The sequence below is a fragment of the Curcuma longa genome, chromosome 11 (assembly GCF_044706935.1).
Source record: "Curcuma longa cultivar G26 ecotype Majalengka, Jawa Barat chromosome 11, ITB_CL_G26_1.1, whole genome shotgun sequence".
Classification (NCBI taxonomy): Eukaryota; Viridiplantae; Streptophyta; class Magnoliopsida; order Zingiberales; family Zingiberaceae; genus Curcuma; species Curcuma longa.
This window is the reverse complement of record NC_133871.1, coordinates 28,821,978-28,837,555: the sequence shown is the minus strand read 5'-3', so window position 1 is coordinate 28,837,555 and position 15,578 is coordinate 28,821,978. Positions and strand designations below refer to the sequence as shown.

The 15,578-nt window shown below is 39.5% G+C and overlaps 4 protein-coding genes across 6 annotated transcripts; 1 reads left to right on the top strand and 3 right to left on the bottom strand.

Annotated features, from left to right (window-relative positions):
• Nucleotides 1–9: 9 nt before the first annotated feature.
• LOC141840974 (serine/threonine-protein kinase D6PKL1-like) lies at nt 10–3,232 on the bottom strand. Its single transcript, XM_074729090.1, has 2 exons — nt 2,331–3,232; nt 10–1,389 (listed from the first exon to the last, which is right to left on the bottom strand). The coding sequence occupies exons 1-2, from the start codon at nt 3,230–3,232 to the stop codon at nt 543–545; spliced, it is 1,749 nt and encodes a 582-aa protein (XP_074585191.1). The 3' UTR covers nt 10–542.
• Nucleotides 3,233–4,207: 975 nt separating this feature from the next.
• On the top strand, nt 4,208–7,161 carry LOC141840977 (golgin candidate 6-like). The gene is made up of 7 exons (XM_074729093.1): nt 4,208–4,252; nt 4,504–4,555; nt 5,294–5,422; nt 5,503–5,702; nt 5,776–5,845; nt 5,922–5,991; nt 6,484–7,161. Exons 1-4 carry the CDS (start codon nt 4,208–4,210, stop codon nt 5,670–5,672), a joined length of 396 nt encoding a protein of 131 aa, XP_074585194.1. The 3' UTR covers nt 5,673–5,702; nt 5,776–5,845; nt 5,922–5,991; nt 6,484–7,161.
• A 1,539-nt stretch (nt 7,162–8,700) lies between these two features.
• LOC141840975 (zinc finger protein WIP3-like) lies at nt 8,701–10,179 on the bottom strand. The gene is made up of 2 exons (XM_074729091.1): nt 9,496–10,179; nt 8,701–9,386 (listed from the first exon to the last, which is right to left on the bottom strand). The coding sequence occupies exons 1-2, from the start codon at nt 9,982–9,984 to the stop codon at nt 8,946–8,948; spliced, it is 930 nt and encodes a 309-aa protein (XP_074585192.1). The 5' UTR covers nt 9,985–10,179; the 3' UTR covers nt 8,701–8,945.
• Nucleotides 10,180–11,173: 994 nt separating this feature from the next.
• LOC141839661 (iron-sulfur assembly protein IscA-like 2, mitochondrial) lies at nt 11,174–14,977 on the bottom strand. Of its 3 annotated transcripts, none has more exons than XM_074727459.1 (5): nt 14,859–14,977; nt 14,429–14,614; nt 13,127–13,257; nt 12,919–13,027; nt 11,174–11,545 (listed from the first exon to the last, which is right to left on the bottom strand). In XM_074727459.1, the coding sequence occupies exons 2-5, from the start codon at nt 14,567–14,569 to the stop codon at nt 11,483–11,485; spliced, it is 444 nt and encodes a 147-aa protein (XP_074583560.1). In that variant the 5' UTR covers nt 14,570–14,614; nt 14,859–14,977; the 3' UTR covers nt 11,174–11,482. The 3 variants fall into 3 exon arrangements, with proteins under 3 accessions (XP_074583560.1, XP_074583561.1, XP_074583562.1); XM_074727460.1 differs by having other exon boundaries at nt 14,429–14,625; nt 14,859–14,962; XM_074727461.1 differs by having other exon boundaries at nt 14,429–14,606; nt 14,859–14,962.
• Nucleotides 14,978–15,578: the final 601 nt, after the last annotated feature.

Here is a 15,578-nt window from a genome sequence, read left to right as displayed (position 1 = left end):
ATTACAACTAATTGGTTCTTAACTACAATCTCAACATACAATGAACTTAATCTACGAATTACAAGTGAAATATATATATATATATATATATATACAGTGATCAACTCAACTCTGCAAATTGAGCTAGAACTGCAGAAATCCTTCTTCATAGCAGTCTGCACTATGCAGCTTGGTGCTATCGTTCTGCTCAGTTTCGATATGTTTCAGATTCGCAAGTTGCAGTTGGCATTGCGAGAGAATAATCAAGGAACAATTAGCACAAATCTGTTCTGCAGATTTCTGTACAGAGATTCGAATGCCAACTTTTCATGGTTGAAGAGTTGCACTTTTTCCTTTTTTTCTTTGAAAATGTTGCACCTCAAGCAATGAATCCGATCCCTGAAACAATCGGCATGATCAAACTAAAAGGAAGGTTCCATGATCGCTTGCTAACATAATATCGATGTCTGAAGCATCAAGAGAGCAACCATATTCACCCACTTATCACAGCAAAGTCGTCTCCTTGGAACCTTTTTAGGAGCAGACTGCAAAGATCTAAGAAGTTAAAAGAAATCCATGTCTAGATATTTGCCGGATGGTTTCACATTCACTCCCACCATATTCCCGTTAACTGTGACTGTAAAATCACCGCTTGTCCCGACTTTAAACTTGTTCATCTTTGGCACCTCTGGCGGGCTTTCGCACCGTATAAGTGCCCAATTTATGCTCTGAAAAAAAGGATGTTGCTTCAACTCTGCAGTGCCATGCCGATAAGCAAGCCTTTGCTGGGGCTCTTTCAAGAGCAAGCCTTTGATCAGATCTCGCGCTGCAAAACTGATAGTAGGAAGCTCAGGGAACTCTAGTGGCTCTCCCACCACATTGAACAAGGTAGCACGGTTTCCAGACCCTTTAAATGGTGTCTTTCCAAACAGAAGCTCGTAGAGAAGTATCCCAAAGCTCCACCAATCCACAGCACTACCATGCCCTTCGCCTTTGATGATCTCAGGTGCTAAATATTCATGAGTACCTACAAAGGACATGGAATGGGCACTTGAGGGCTCTGCGATTAGCACAGGAAGTGTTTGATCCGGTTTACCAACATCAGTTGTGCATGCTTTGCTTGCCTTGGACCTCCTGACACCCGACAGATGCGGTGAGAAGCAAGTAGGCTGCAGACATGAGTGCTTCATGCAGCTGGGTTCGATACAAGAAGGTTGACTGTGTCTTCCGCTACTCTTTGTGGATTTCACCAGAGTGGGAAAAACCACACACCTTAAAGAGAGATCAAAATCAGATAGCACTATGTGTCCATCATCTCTTACCAATACGTTCTCTGGCTTGAGATCTCTATAAATTATCCCGAGCATATGAAGGTACTCCAAAGCAAGAAGAACTTCAGCAATATAAAACCTGAATCATCAAAAATTTTCATGCTTGTAGAGTTAAGAAGCATCTTCACATTGCAGTCAATTTTTGTATTTTTATATAAAGCATGGATAAGAATGACGACTTTATTGGCAGACTATGTTCATCATTTCTACTTATTTTCAGATAGTAATCAAAACAAGAATCAGTTCCATGTTAGCAACAAAGTTCAAGCAACATATGAGACAGAGATTTCAGCAAGCTAGTTAAGATCACAAATATCAGACAGCTGGTTCATTGCCTCTTATAATGATTTGCGAGTGTTGAATGAATGTTCAATATAAGTGTCAGACAACCACAATACATGCAAAATCTTGCCTAATTATGGTATAATTAAGTAGAGATAAAGGTTACTATTTACTATAATGAGCAGCACATTAAGAGGTTTAATTCAGTAATATTTAATCACCCCAGAGAAGATGCAACAAAAGTGAACTGTTTATAACTCAATTGGCCTCACAACTTACTAGACTTTGGACTTGGAAAAGAATATCAACACTTATGGGAGAGATTATGTGACCACAATTTAGTCTACTGCCATTGGAAGTTGTGGGTGGAGAAAGCATTAGATGAGTTGATATCATTAAATTGGGTGTAAGCATTTTGCATCACATAGTTCAAACTTCTGACAGTTATATGTGGAGATTAGTGACTAATATTTTATTGAATTCCTCTAAGCTTCTTACTCTTTTGTTCACAAAATATAGAGCAGAATGCATTGCATGGGAAGCAAAAGACATTAGAAGGATAGAAAGAAAAGCCTAAAGCTTGGAAAGGTTGTTGAACAATGTTTGATGAAGACTAAGAATGTGAAAACAAACAAAAAACAAAAATTGAATAATTCAATTGGTGATTAGCATTTCATCATTTGAATAATTCAAAATGAATGATGCTTCCACAAAGATGCTACATTTACAGCATATTACCTTGCAGCAGTCTCAGTGAAGCATTTTCCAGGTTGCCTTTGCTGGAGATCGCGGAGATCGCCACCGGAGTAGAACTCCATCACCAAGCAAGCAAAATTCTCAGTCTCAAAATGCGCATAGAGGGTCGGCAAGAACGGGTGGTCAAGACATTGCAGAATCTCCCTCTCCGTGTGCGCCCTGCTAAGCTTCTTGCGGCTCACAAGCGCCGCCTTGTCCATCACCTTCACTGCGAACAGGGGGCTTCCTTTTCCCCTCAACTCGGCGAGGTATACGCAACCGATGTCCCCGCTCCCAAGCCTTTCCAAGAGCCTGAAGTGCCCTAATCCAAGACGTCCGTCACGTATGCTAACGGCGCGGATGGCGTCCCACCGCGCATCATTCGCCTGGTGCGGCTTTTTCGCCCACCAGCCGCCGGCAGTGCTGCTCCAGCCGCTGCACCAACTGCTGCTGCTGCTGCATTCATCATCCGCATCGTCGTCGCCGCTCGAGCCAGGGTTCCGCCGGCTGTCCTCGTCTTGGAAATCGCTGACCGTAGAGCGGGCGCCGACGCTGCAGGCGGTACCGTCGCTGACCCTAGCGGTGACGAAGCTCAAGCAGTCATCTTTGGCGTCGGAGAGGCTCGTCATCGGGTCGAAGAAAACATCGGAGGGCGCCGCAATCCGGAAGGCATGGCCGGGGGAGGAGGGGAGAGCAGGATTTCGCTCGCGGACGACTGAATCGTCTTGTGGAGGTGAGCCCGCTATCAAGGAAGAAAGCGCGGCGCGGCGGCGGGCGGAGACTGCTGTGATAGACAGGGGAAAGATGCTGCGGCTGAGAGGCTCAGCTGCAGAGGCAGCGGCAGCGGCCGGGGCGGAAGGGCTGAGAGGCGGGGGTTTGGAGCAGTCGTCGGCGGAGGTCGGCATCAATCTCGCCTCGAAATTCCAAAACTCTCTGCTTTGCTTCCCTTCCCTTGCATCTGCTTGTGCGATCATCACCAAAACTCTCTTTTTCCCAACAAAAGGCTGCAACAAGTCTTCATTATATCACAAAATAATTATGAAATTTAGTAAAAATAATAAAAATAAATTATGAAATTTATTTAAAATAACCTCACTGACAAATTTATTAATACCACCGTTACAATTGAAATATAACGGCTCAGCCTCTCTCTCTCTCTCTCTCTCTCTCTCTCGCCTCCATTCGAACGCCACTTCCTCCCACGGGAAGCCGGCGCCTCCATCGGCCCGACCGCGACCACCGCCGACGCCGCACCTACGTTCTCCACAGGCGTCGCTGCGGGCGACCGGAGGCCACGATCTCGCCCGGGCCGTGGTCCCGGGGTCCCTATCGCGACGCAACTGTCTCCCCCGCCCGCGTCCGCATTTCGCCTAAAACCCGAACCGGAGAATTCCCATCCCCAACTGGACCAGCCCTCCTCTGTACGGGGTCACCGGAAGAAGAAAAGGCGGCTACCTAAGGAGATCGAGTCTCTTCCTCAGCCGTTGCAGCCGGAGCTGATACCTGATCGCTGTTGGACACGACCTGCTCCGGAACAGAGTGTATGCTGTTCTGTCGCGTCGGCGATCAGTTATCCTTCTGCTCTCCTGATTCTTCTCCACTACATTCGTGATTACCAATTTTGTGGGGATTGGAATTCACGTTAAGCCCCTCTAGATCATTCAGTCGGTTTGATCTGTTTTAGGGTTTCTCTCCTCACTCTTTTGCTTGAGTTGTTTATTCATCAATGTTAGAGCTTTGTTCTTGTAGCTTCGCCGTTTTACTGGAATTGTTGCCAAACCATTTAAAGTTTCGTCCCCTGTTCTATTTTTTTATTTTTTATTTTTGTTCGAATAGGCAGCTGAGAAGGAGCTCAATTATACTTGCCGAATCATTTCGGGATGGATTTCAAGATTGATCGTCTTAATCTTAATGATGTTGCCCTGGTATACCTCCGAAACAATGCAATCTTCAGTATCACGATTTATTTAGAGTGAGTAAGGTTTTTGTGCAGACGTCTTAAACCTTAAGTAATTTTAACTTTCTACATTGATATTTTGGAAGACCTTAAGGCAAGTCACAGACTTGAATTTCATCTGGTTTCAGCTTTGCCGGCCTATCATGACCTCTTATAGTTAATTAGTGACCCATTGTTTTACTGTGAAGATGACTTTCTTTTGATGACAATTGCATGCAGGGTGTTGGTGGATTCGTTTTCAGAAATGAGAACTCTGATTCAAACAAAGACAGGTAGTATGTTCTACTTAAATAATATTAAATCTGTTTAGTGGTTGACATGTACTTTTGTTATAGTTGAATAACGATTTGTTTGCATATATTCTGTTCTGAAGTGAATATATTGTGGATTGATTTTAAGCAGCAGATGTCTTACATGCTTGATATACTTAGTTCGTGATTGAAAATTTGAAATTAGTTCTGAGTTCTGATATGAAATGCAAGTTTTCCTTGGATGAAAATTTCTTGGCCATCCCTGTTTGTCAACATTTTGAAAGTTCCATCCATCAGAGCCAAAATCCTAAATACTCCTGGCCGTTGTGCTAATGCAAACTCAAACTACTTATGCTAAGTGGAATTCTAACTTGAGTCCATCAACGTGATGCTTAATTCAAACCTTTACTTACTAATTGCCATCAGAGCCAATCTAGATTGGTTTATCAGACTACTGATGGGTATTAATCCTATACTGCAGTGCTGAATTGGTTCTTACAAAGTACCTGAAACTTGATAAATCAGATTTATCTTTGAAACATTGCCAGCCATGGGTTGGTAATATAAATATCAACACTACCAGTATAAGATAGAATTTGGTAGTATAAGTATCATGGTCTCAGATGAACGAGAATTGCTTCAATGGCCTACACTCTTGGAAGAGCACTTCTTTATGAAACTGAGATTCACCTATTATCTTTTTTTCATCTTGCTTTAGAATGGTTTTTATACTTTCATTGACCACATTTATTTTGATGGCTATATTGAAAAACATCTCAATCGTATAAGCAATGGTGTACTAGCTGATGATAGGCGATCAGCTATGATTGATCTCCAGTTGCTTGTTGCGGAAAGCCATACTGCTCAGATGTCATTTGGGGCTATGGGTAGTGCTTTCTTTAAGTCTACAATATATATATTTCTGGTTCCAATCAGTCCTTATTTATTGTTCCTTTTTTCTAAACAGGATTTCCTCTTCTTCTTAATGCTCTAAAGGAAGAACGTGATGATGTTGAACTGATACGAAGTGCGCTAGAAACTATTCTAAGTACCTTAACTCCCATGGAAACTGCACAAGGACAGAAAAATGTGGTTCAATCAGCTTTAGTGAATTCAGATCTTATTTCCAGAGAATGAGAGAATATTTCTCTTCTCCAAAGTGTATTGGTAACTGAGTGATATTTCTTGGTCTTGTCTCCTGTTTTCCACCTTTTACTTACATTTGTCTCTTTGCAATCAGACGATGACTTCTAGGTCAGATATTACACTCTTCAGATTATAACTGCTCTTCTCACACATTCCCCAAATAGGTACTCATGCAAGCAAAGTAATTGTGGCTTGTTTGTACCTATCATCTTTTATCTAAGTTAAGTTGTGCTTATGCAGAATACAAGAAGCAATTATTTCCATTACCCGTGGCATAACTACATTAATGAATATGCTTATGGATAGTGAGGTTAGAATCTCAGCTGTTCAATTAGCTTTGACTCATTTGGATGATTGTTGTTGTTGTACCAAAATTACCTAATATTAAAGAAGCTCTTATAGAGAAATGAAGTTCTTTTTATACTGCGATACTCATCAATGCAAATTATCATAGTTAATATTTGAGACAGTTTAATTTATAGTAGCTCCCTGTTCCACCAAATTCTTTATTATGAGATTACCTCTTAAACACGACATAGTGTGTTGTGATGTCAGGCTTCATCAGAATATTATTTATTTTAGTAAACAGTTTTCCCTTGCATAAATAACTGTACAGAGCCTTAATTTTTTTGTATGATTCTTTATCTGGTAATGAAGATGCAATCTGTTAGTGGATACATGTTTTAAAATAAAATTGAAATATTTCCAAGTCCTTTCCATGCTTAAATACGCTGTTTCTCTCTTTGTATTTTCACTAAACTTTCAAGTGATGCATATCTAGCTATTTGACTACATTTTGTAGGATCTATGCTACTTCAGTACGTGACCTCACTGACACTGTATGTGCATTTTATGAAGTGCAATTCTCATAAGACATTTAGTAGGTCTCCACATTCAGTACGTCACCTGACTGACACTATATGCTGGAGTCTAACTTGAAAAGTTTATCGGATGCGTACAACAGCCAGCATGGAGCAGTTCAATTTCCGTCTCGAATCCGAAGTGAAGGTGCTGAGAAAAGGTGAATATGTCCAGTATCCTGATGTCGAAGTAATCAAAGCGGAAGCAAGAGAAGCAGCTGAGAAGGAGAGTGAAGATGAACTGAATGATCTGCTTATTTGCCTGGGACAAGAGCAAAGCAAGGTAGATAAGCTCAGTGCTAGACTCACAGAGTTGGGCGAGGATGTTGACTCACTCCTCGACGGATTAGGCGATGAGGCTGGACACGAAATAAAGGGCAGTCCAATGTATGAAGTTCTCATCAATAAGGTCTGAAAAAGATCTATTACACGTAGTCTTATCAAGTTATTTTCAAGACTCAAATTCATGACCTCCAAATCAAATTTTATTATTACTTCAAGACACTCCTTCAGAATGAAGAGAGGTAGTTAAAATAAATTATTTTGTGTTTGAGACGTGTCATGTGCTCTTTGTTTTAATATGAGTTGATGGTGAAGGGCTTTGAAGACAAATCTTGCTATCTCATGTAAAATGTGGCATTTGGCTCTCGTCCAAGTTAAGAGGACTTTAAACCAGGCATGCACTGAAAGTTTTTTCTCGCACTACTGAATTGTCAGTCTTCATTATATCCCGATAAGCAACGTAGCAGTTGTCTTCCTGTTCACATGTATATTAAAACCCAAATCAGAAAGTATAATTTTTCCCTGTCAGTTTTTAATCTGTGTTCATGAATATTCCTGTCATTCTTCAAACTAAAAGAGAGTTAAAGCATGATGAGGGGGTTCATGCATGCGAATTACTCTAGTTAGCATAGAAATTTATCTGTATAAACTCAAAGAACTTTTTTTTGTTTGAATAACATTTTTCGATTATTTGTTGTTAATCTTACATATAATGTAAAAGAATTGATTATTAAGTTATCTTATATTGTACAATAAATGATATTTTATTGGATTGTGCCTCTTACTTGGGTAATTATCTTGGGGTTTTGTCATTCATTATAACTCAACTTCGGCTCAGTTCAATGTAAAACGCAAATTGCAAACTAATTGATTTATTTTTCATTTCAAGAAATTCAAGTTAAATACATGACAATGTAAAAGAAAAAAAAGGTGAAGAACCAAATGGAAATCTAATATAATCTAAGCTATTAGTTCGATAAAATCTTCATAGGTTACGAATCGATTGCAATAATCTAAACAATTAGTTGGAGGAAAGCGAAACCAATTGCATGTCTCATAAATACAAATTAAGCATGTATGGATCCATCATTAATCCCATACATGCATATATACATATATCCATCCATTCATCCTCCTCGATCGTCTCGGGCTGTACACGCCATGCCGATCGAGACTCCAACTGTTAGTGAGAAAAGGAAATGGTCTTCGTTGACATCTCGATCCCTCCTCGACAAAGGGACTCCTCGACAAGTCATGGCGCATGGCGATGGTGGCCCCCCAACTCGATCCCTTCCCTGTCCTTGAGTTTCTTCGAGTTTTTCTCCTTGTTCACACAAACAATTCCAACCAACGAAAAGGAGAAAGAGAAAGAGAAAGGATTCCAAGCCTGTTCATTAATTCCTGCATCACTATTTGTTGGTGATAGTGGAAGCATGCAGCAGAGATTTCTTGAATGCAGACGGGAAATGGACGGTAGTGGGATTTGTTAGGGCTCTTCGTCGTCGTCGACGTACCTTTTTGGGCCTCAAAGTTTGACTTTCTGCAAAAGAAAAAGATTACCTCGAGTGGTGGACTTTGACAAAAATAAATAAATAATAATAAGATTCATTCCTCCCCTTGCATCTGCATATTAATTGCTAGAGATCGATGCACATACTGGTATTAATGCATTATTTTTTTTTCCCTTTTGTGTCACATTTAATTATATATCTTTATTTTAACAACACAAGGTTCTTCTACGAGTTCTTGATGTAATTTATGAGACAAGATCATGCATGCATGCTCAACTGATCCTAACTAACAATCCTGGCAACCAGAAGAAGAATATTATGTAATTTGAACTGATCTGAAGCACAACAATCATGTCTCTTATTCATGAACTATCGATACCATTAATTAATCACCATCCATTACATCTCTAAATCTCTTAATTAATTAGCTCTCATGCTCGGCAACAAACTACTCCCTTCTCTCAAGAATTTTTTGTTCCTGAGCACGAGATTCTAATTGCCAATGCAAACACCTTCAAATCGATCCTCTCTAGACTATTTATCGATTATATATGATTCGATGCTCTCTCTCTCCATCGATCGTACTAATTTTCGATGATGAGTTAATATCTCTAGCTATGATCATCGCAATTTGCAGTAGCAGCAGCAGCAGCAGTAGTGAAGGTGGCCGCGATGGCGTTGTGGCCGGCGCCAAAGGACCGGACGTGGTCGTTGAGGGATCGCTTGTGTCGGAATCGGGAGCCGCAGGAGCAGCTCCAGAGGCGGCCGCAGTTCTTCTCGTGGGTGCGCCAGTCGCCGCGCACCGCGAAGGCCTTCCCGCACTTTCGGCAGCCGAAGCAGCGCGCCGCCACGTGCTTGCGCTTGTAGTGCGTCTGCAGCGTCCGGAAGTCCTTCAGCGGCCGCCCCCGCGGGTGCCCCACGCTGTTCTTGCACCCCGCCGCGCAGCAGTAACACGGCAACTTCATCAGCGCCGCCCCCGCCGCCTCCGACGACCCTCCCTTCAGCGACTCTCTCCCCTTCCTGTACTCCGGCCCATGCCCCCACATATGCATCTACTCGATCCAAATTAATAAACAAATTAACACTCGTAAGATTCGAAATCCAGCATCGAATATACAATTCAAACTCCTATATATATATAGTCATTAATTCATCAATTACCTGCAAATTGTTATACCTATTGAAGGTCTTGCTGCAGACGGAGCAAGCGAACTGTTCTGGGCCAATGAGGATTTCAGCTGGGGTAGGGATCCAATACCTGCTGCTGCTGTTGCTGCTGCTTCTCATGCATAATCCATCAATTACTGATCCTTCCTTCATGGTCATCACCATCTGCTCTTCTTTCTCACAGATCAAGCTGCTCTTCTCCTCCTCCTCATCCGCAGCAGCAGAAGCAGCACCAGGCAAGCCGATATTCAAGGCCACGTCTTCTTCGTCGAAGCAGTAAGTCTCTTCTTTGAGGGTCTTCTCTGCGGCCTCCTCGAGCTTGCTCAGCAGCGGCAAGCACTCTGCTTCATGGGGCTCCACCACCGCGAAGGAATTAGCGGAGGAGTAATTAGAAGAAGAGGGTGGCGGTTGATGGAGCCATTGAGGCTGGAGGAAGAAGCCAAGGGAGGAGCACTCCACGGAGAACGTCTCCCTCAGGCCCATAGGAGGAGGAAGAAGAAGAAGAAGAAGAAGAAGAAGAGAAGAAATGAAGGGGAGAGAGAAGTTGGCTCTGCTTTGTCAAGGCATACATGGGTTAATGGAGGATTGGAGTTAATCAATGCATGTGTGACTGGTGCTTGCAAGTCTTTGGTAATGGTGGTGGTGGTGGAGGCGTTCCTATCAGCTAATTAGTAATTACTGGATCATCAAGGAAGGAAGGAAGGAATGCAAATGGCAAAGGGGAATGGGGAAAGAGACGGATGACTTCACACGAATAAATAGGAAGATAGTGAATGACTCAGTGGCTTGGTCATCACCAGACACAATTCTGCCAACGAGTAAAAGCTCAATTGCTGCCAATTTTAAATAAATTTGATTTTTTTTCTCTCTTTGAATCAATTAATTTAATTTTGAAGATGATCTTATGGTTGATAAACACCCAAATCCACAATTCTAGTCTCAGGCATGCGTTATTGATAAATAACTTTATTGACTCGACTTACTCATAGAAACGCAGTGCCACAGATCATAATATAATTAATGGTTTATTCTCGCTTAATGATCCTTCAAACCAAAACTAAATATTATCACTTAATTAATTAACCAACAACGTAACTGTTGAGAAATAGAATTTAGATTTGTCTCTATATAATAAGGTTGCAAGAATAACATGATGTCATAAGGTAATTAATTAAGATAGATATTGTGGTCTAGAATGCAATGACGTACGACGATCCAAGTGATATCGAAATTAAATAAAATATTTTGCGAGTGTGCCAAACCCATTACTGAATGATCATATATGGTTCGCCAAGATCTGACCACAAATTGTTCGACTTTAGACTTCATTCAGAACACCCCAAAAGCAAGTGTGTTTTAGGTCAAAGAGAGGTGTTGGAAATCAAAAGAGAGGCAGGAAAATGGAGTCCTGGTGATGTAGATAAAAGGTTAATTGACTGGTCTACATATTCTCTAAGAGTAATTACTGTATGTGTTTTCTTGATTAGATATAAAACGAGAGTCATTATGTCACTTGAAAGATGTCTTATTCGAATCTCAAAGAGAGAAAAAAAAATTGAATCTGTCTTGTTCTTAATAGGTAAGACCTGATCTGCTGATTTACTTGAAACATATAGTTCACATATAAGAAGAAAAAGAGAAGAACATTTCCAATACTCTCTTTCAATTACAGATCGAAAAGAAAAACTTTATTGTGTTATTTCACAGGTGTACGTCCTGTGGTAAAAACAGCAAATTGTTAATTTGTTTCAATGTGTGTGGAATAATTTAACAATTATAGACTACAACAGATATCTGTTGTCAGCAAACTTTGTGATTAATATCAACAAAAATAGGCTAATTTTGTTTTTTGGCAGCTCAGATACAAAAATGGAAGAGGCAGAAGGTAATGTCCATAAACAAGGATCATCCATATCTGAAGGCCAGTATGGTGGGATGCCCACTCCGGTTGTTACAACTCTGAGTCCAAGAAAACTTCCAGCTATTTGACCATAAAGGAGCTTTTACAGCTGCAGCCACCAACAGCACTTGGATTTGATACCACCTGCAGGCTTAGTTTAATCAGTTGCTATTCCACCAACTATCCTAACCCACTGAATTATAAACATTTAGAGCAACCTCAATTTTGAATTATACTCCATGCAAATAGGTATTTACTCCGTGCTGTGAAACAGTTGGCTCAACAAAAGGAAAAAAAAGAGCCATATAATGAGGTTTGAAAAGCTTAAAGTCCGAGTGACCAAAAGAAGGATAGAATGATCAGCAAACTGATTGCCTGAAAAAATTAGTATCCTTCTGGATGATCGTAAAGGATCAAACTAAAAAAAGAAGTAAAAACTCCACTTTCTTAATGGTAGCAATAAATTCAAAGAGTGCTCCGTGTACCAAGTTCACATACCTAAAAATATAAATCCTATAGCATGGTTTAGCATTTTAAAAGGCCTTTTTAAGATTAATCTAGTGGTTTGCCTTTTGCATACTTCTGTCCTTACAATCATTTTCCAAGAGTCCTCTGTGCAAGTTATCCTTTTAAGATTAATCTAGTGGGTTGCCTATTGCAAACTTCTGTCCTTACAAGTATTACAAAATTTAACAATGGAAATCAATTAATTATATTCAAAAGTTTAACCAACGTCATTGTACAAAAGGGCAGCCTAGTGTACGAAGCTCCCATCAATGCGAGGTCCTAGGGAAGCATCTATCATATGCAGTCTTACCCTGCATTACGAGAGGATGTTTCCGCGACTCAAACAAATGACCACCAAATCACATAACAACAATTTTACCATTGCGCTAAGGCTCCTCTTCAACCAATGTCATTGAGCAATAACAACAAAATCAAAGGGAACAATTATGGAAGAAAATAACAAATGGTTAACTAATAGGTATATACGTTGTTAGTTGAATACATAACCATAGAAACCAACCAGTTATTTTGCAGAAGTTAAACAAAGAAAAAAGCCTCAATCAACAGGACATAAATATACCTGAAGCTAGCACTTTCTCATAAAGTAATCACTGGTTGGCATCTATTTGTGAATTTTAATCCAACACAAGCTCAGTTTATATATCCAGAAATTGAACTTTATAAGGAAATATGTTTAATTCTTAGTTTATTCTTTACAAATTTGTTCATTATGAACTAGATCTTCATTGAACTCCCATTCAAACATCTTATTTTAAAAGGAGGTACAATTACATTGGTTGTGGTTCACATTTCCTTTAACCATAGATTTTTTTTTTAAAAAAAAAGAGTAGGTCTTAACAAAGCAAATAGAGCTGTTCACTTGGCAAGGGAAAGTGTATAAAACAAACATAGGTCAGAAAACCAACCTGAGAACCATTAGCTCTTATTGTTGGATATGCATGCATAGACAAAGTGGGTATTACAATGTATTTCCACTAGTGGGTGTTTACCTGGAATGCTGAGCGAATCAATTCCTCGACATAATCAACAGTTGCTCCTTTAACAAAGTCATAAGAGACATTGTCCACCACCAACTTAAAACCATCCTTCTCAAAAAACCTAAACCGCATTTAAGAGATTATACGAGATAGAAACTTATAATACTATTAAATGCAGAAGTTTATATAACCATTTCCGAGATAAAAAAACACAACCAACCTGTCATCTGAATTTTTCTTATCATCTAGACAAAACACGTATTGGAAGCCAGAGCAACCACCTGTTTCCACCCCTAACCGCAGCATCTTGCCTTTGTTGGATGACTCAGTGGCGTGCAACTCCTTCAATCTCTGATAAAAGAAAATTCTATCATATCAAGTAGAAATGACCAAAATGCAATAGCAATTTGGAGTGTGTAACACCACAAACATGTATGTGTAATCCAAATTAATCATACAAATGTGATCTGTTTTGATCTAATAAACCATTTAAACACCTCAACACTCACTCACTGAGTACTTGAGATAAATAAAAATCAAAAAACATGAACTATGCGCTAGCTTGATGAATTGCGTTGAGATAATTCTTTCTTATCACAAACATAAATAAACCGTGTGTTCCAACTATTGGGGATGGATACATGAAGCTCCTCATTAAATTCTATGTACAGTATATCTACATAGATAACAGCATTTAGTTTATCTTTTTCATAACCCTACGCTTTCGTTTAGTTATCTCACTACACTAAGTTTTGGATTTCCTTAACTGTCAAAAATCTCTTAACCCATAAAATATGATTGGTAGTGTCACTGTCTAATAAAATTTTGTTTTAGTCTAAGAAACACATGATGATCACAAAACTCTCTCTCAATTTTAATTGCATAATCTTACTGAATAATAATGTCTACTCCAACAATATACTTTGTTAGAAAATTGATTAAAGACATCTTTACATATTTAGATTTGCTTCCGCTCAGTTTAAAACCTACAACTTTTAACATTTCTTTTTAAAATATAAATGTCAATTTTTTTCTATCTAGATCCTCACAAATTTAGGCCAATATCATATTAAAAGAATATATACTGTATGTGTGTGTGCCAAAAAAATTTATGTCAATACATAAGTTCATGTAGTATTAATATAAAGAAACAACAGGTTCAATTTGATCATTGAGATTATTCCTTTTTTATATTTCTTAAAGAGAGGGCATTATGGCATTAAGCTCCTAAAATCTATGAAAAGAGGTATAGCCTCAACAAGAACATAGAAAACTGTAACGTTTGGAAGAACTAACGCTGGACATAAAGGTCCCAACTTCAACCAAAAGGCAACCACTTTGTCATCAGAGTGACTATACAAATACATAATCTTCACTAAGCAAACAAAGTTTTATATCCATCAACTATCTGTTAGCAAATTCTCTAAAGTTTCATCTAATCCAAGAGACTAAAAAAATTGTCAAATGACGAATCACAAGAACAGCACCCTGCCCATAATCAATAACAGGATATAAAGGGTACCCGGACACAATTCTCCGTCATGTGGATGGCATCAGGAGAAGACACCTCCGCGGCAGAACTCAGCGGCCGAAGTTGAGCCCCTAAAATTTGCAGCCGGCTGTGAAACAACGGCACCATTTGTCGCACCACGTGCCTCGACATCCCTCGCCCGCAGACTCGTCGGAATTGTGCTACGTTGCTGGAAAACTGCAGAGGTACTATTCAATTGAGGATCGTAAAATCATTCGACACAGCAAAAAAAAAAAGGAAAAAAAAAAAAGGAGTAGCCATGGCCCATGCTTCTATACGATCGATTGAGATAATTTTAAAAAAAAAAAAACTAAACTAAACTTGGAAGAGTTAAAAAGAATTGAACTGGCTGATGAGATCGAACCTAGAGAAACGGAAACAGTAGAGGAAAACATCGAAGGAAGTGAAGAGTAAGAAATACCTGATCGAGAAGATGAGCGATTGGCGTCGGCAAGGATCACCGGCGGTTGTTCGGTTTCTGAGGGTCGGGAGAAGGGACGGCTAGGGCTTACAGGGCTGGGTATGTTCCTGTGTTCTTTCTCATATTTTAGAATTTTTATTTCATGAACCATTGGAAAATACTTTATTTATTTAAAGAAAAAAAAACATAATCTATATGTATTTTTGTAATGTCGATAATATTAATCATCTTTTGTAAAATAGAGACCTCTCTCACTTTCATCCCTTTAATTTTATTTATTTATTTTAATTATAAATGCTACAGCTGTTATATTTTTTTTAATTGCCATGGGATCCAACACTTGGAAGACAAGGGATATTTTTTTAAAAAACAAACAAATTTATAATTTTCTCTATTTTATTTTTCGTTCTATTGACGCTTTTCACTATGAAAATGTATCACCCAATCCACACTCTCAGTGGGACCCAAATTTCAAATCAAATCTTTACTATAGAAGTTAAAGCTATTTGTGGCCTACGCAAACAGTGCAAAATTCGGAAAGGTAGGAGGATCACTTGTGCTATCCAAATCTTGAGAGATTCTGCATCAAATCCAGTGCTCAAATGGCTGCGCTTCCTCATCATTTGTTCACCTTGTGACTTAACCTTATTCGTCCCATCGCCAAGACAATCCAGTTCCACTATTAACAATTGCTATCAGCATTAACTCACGTGCTCGTTA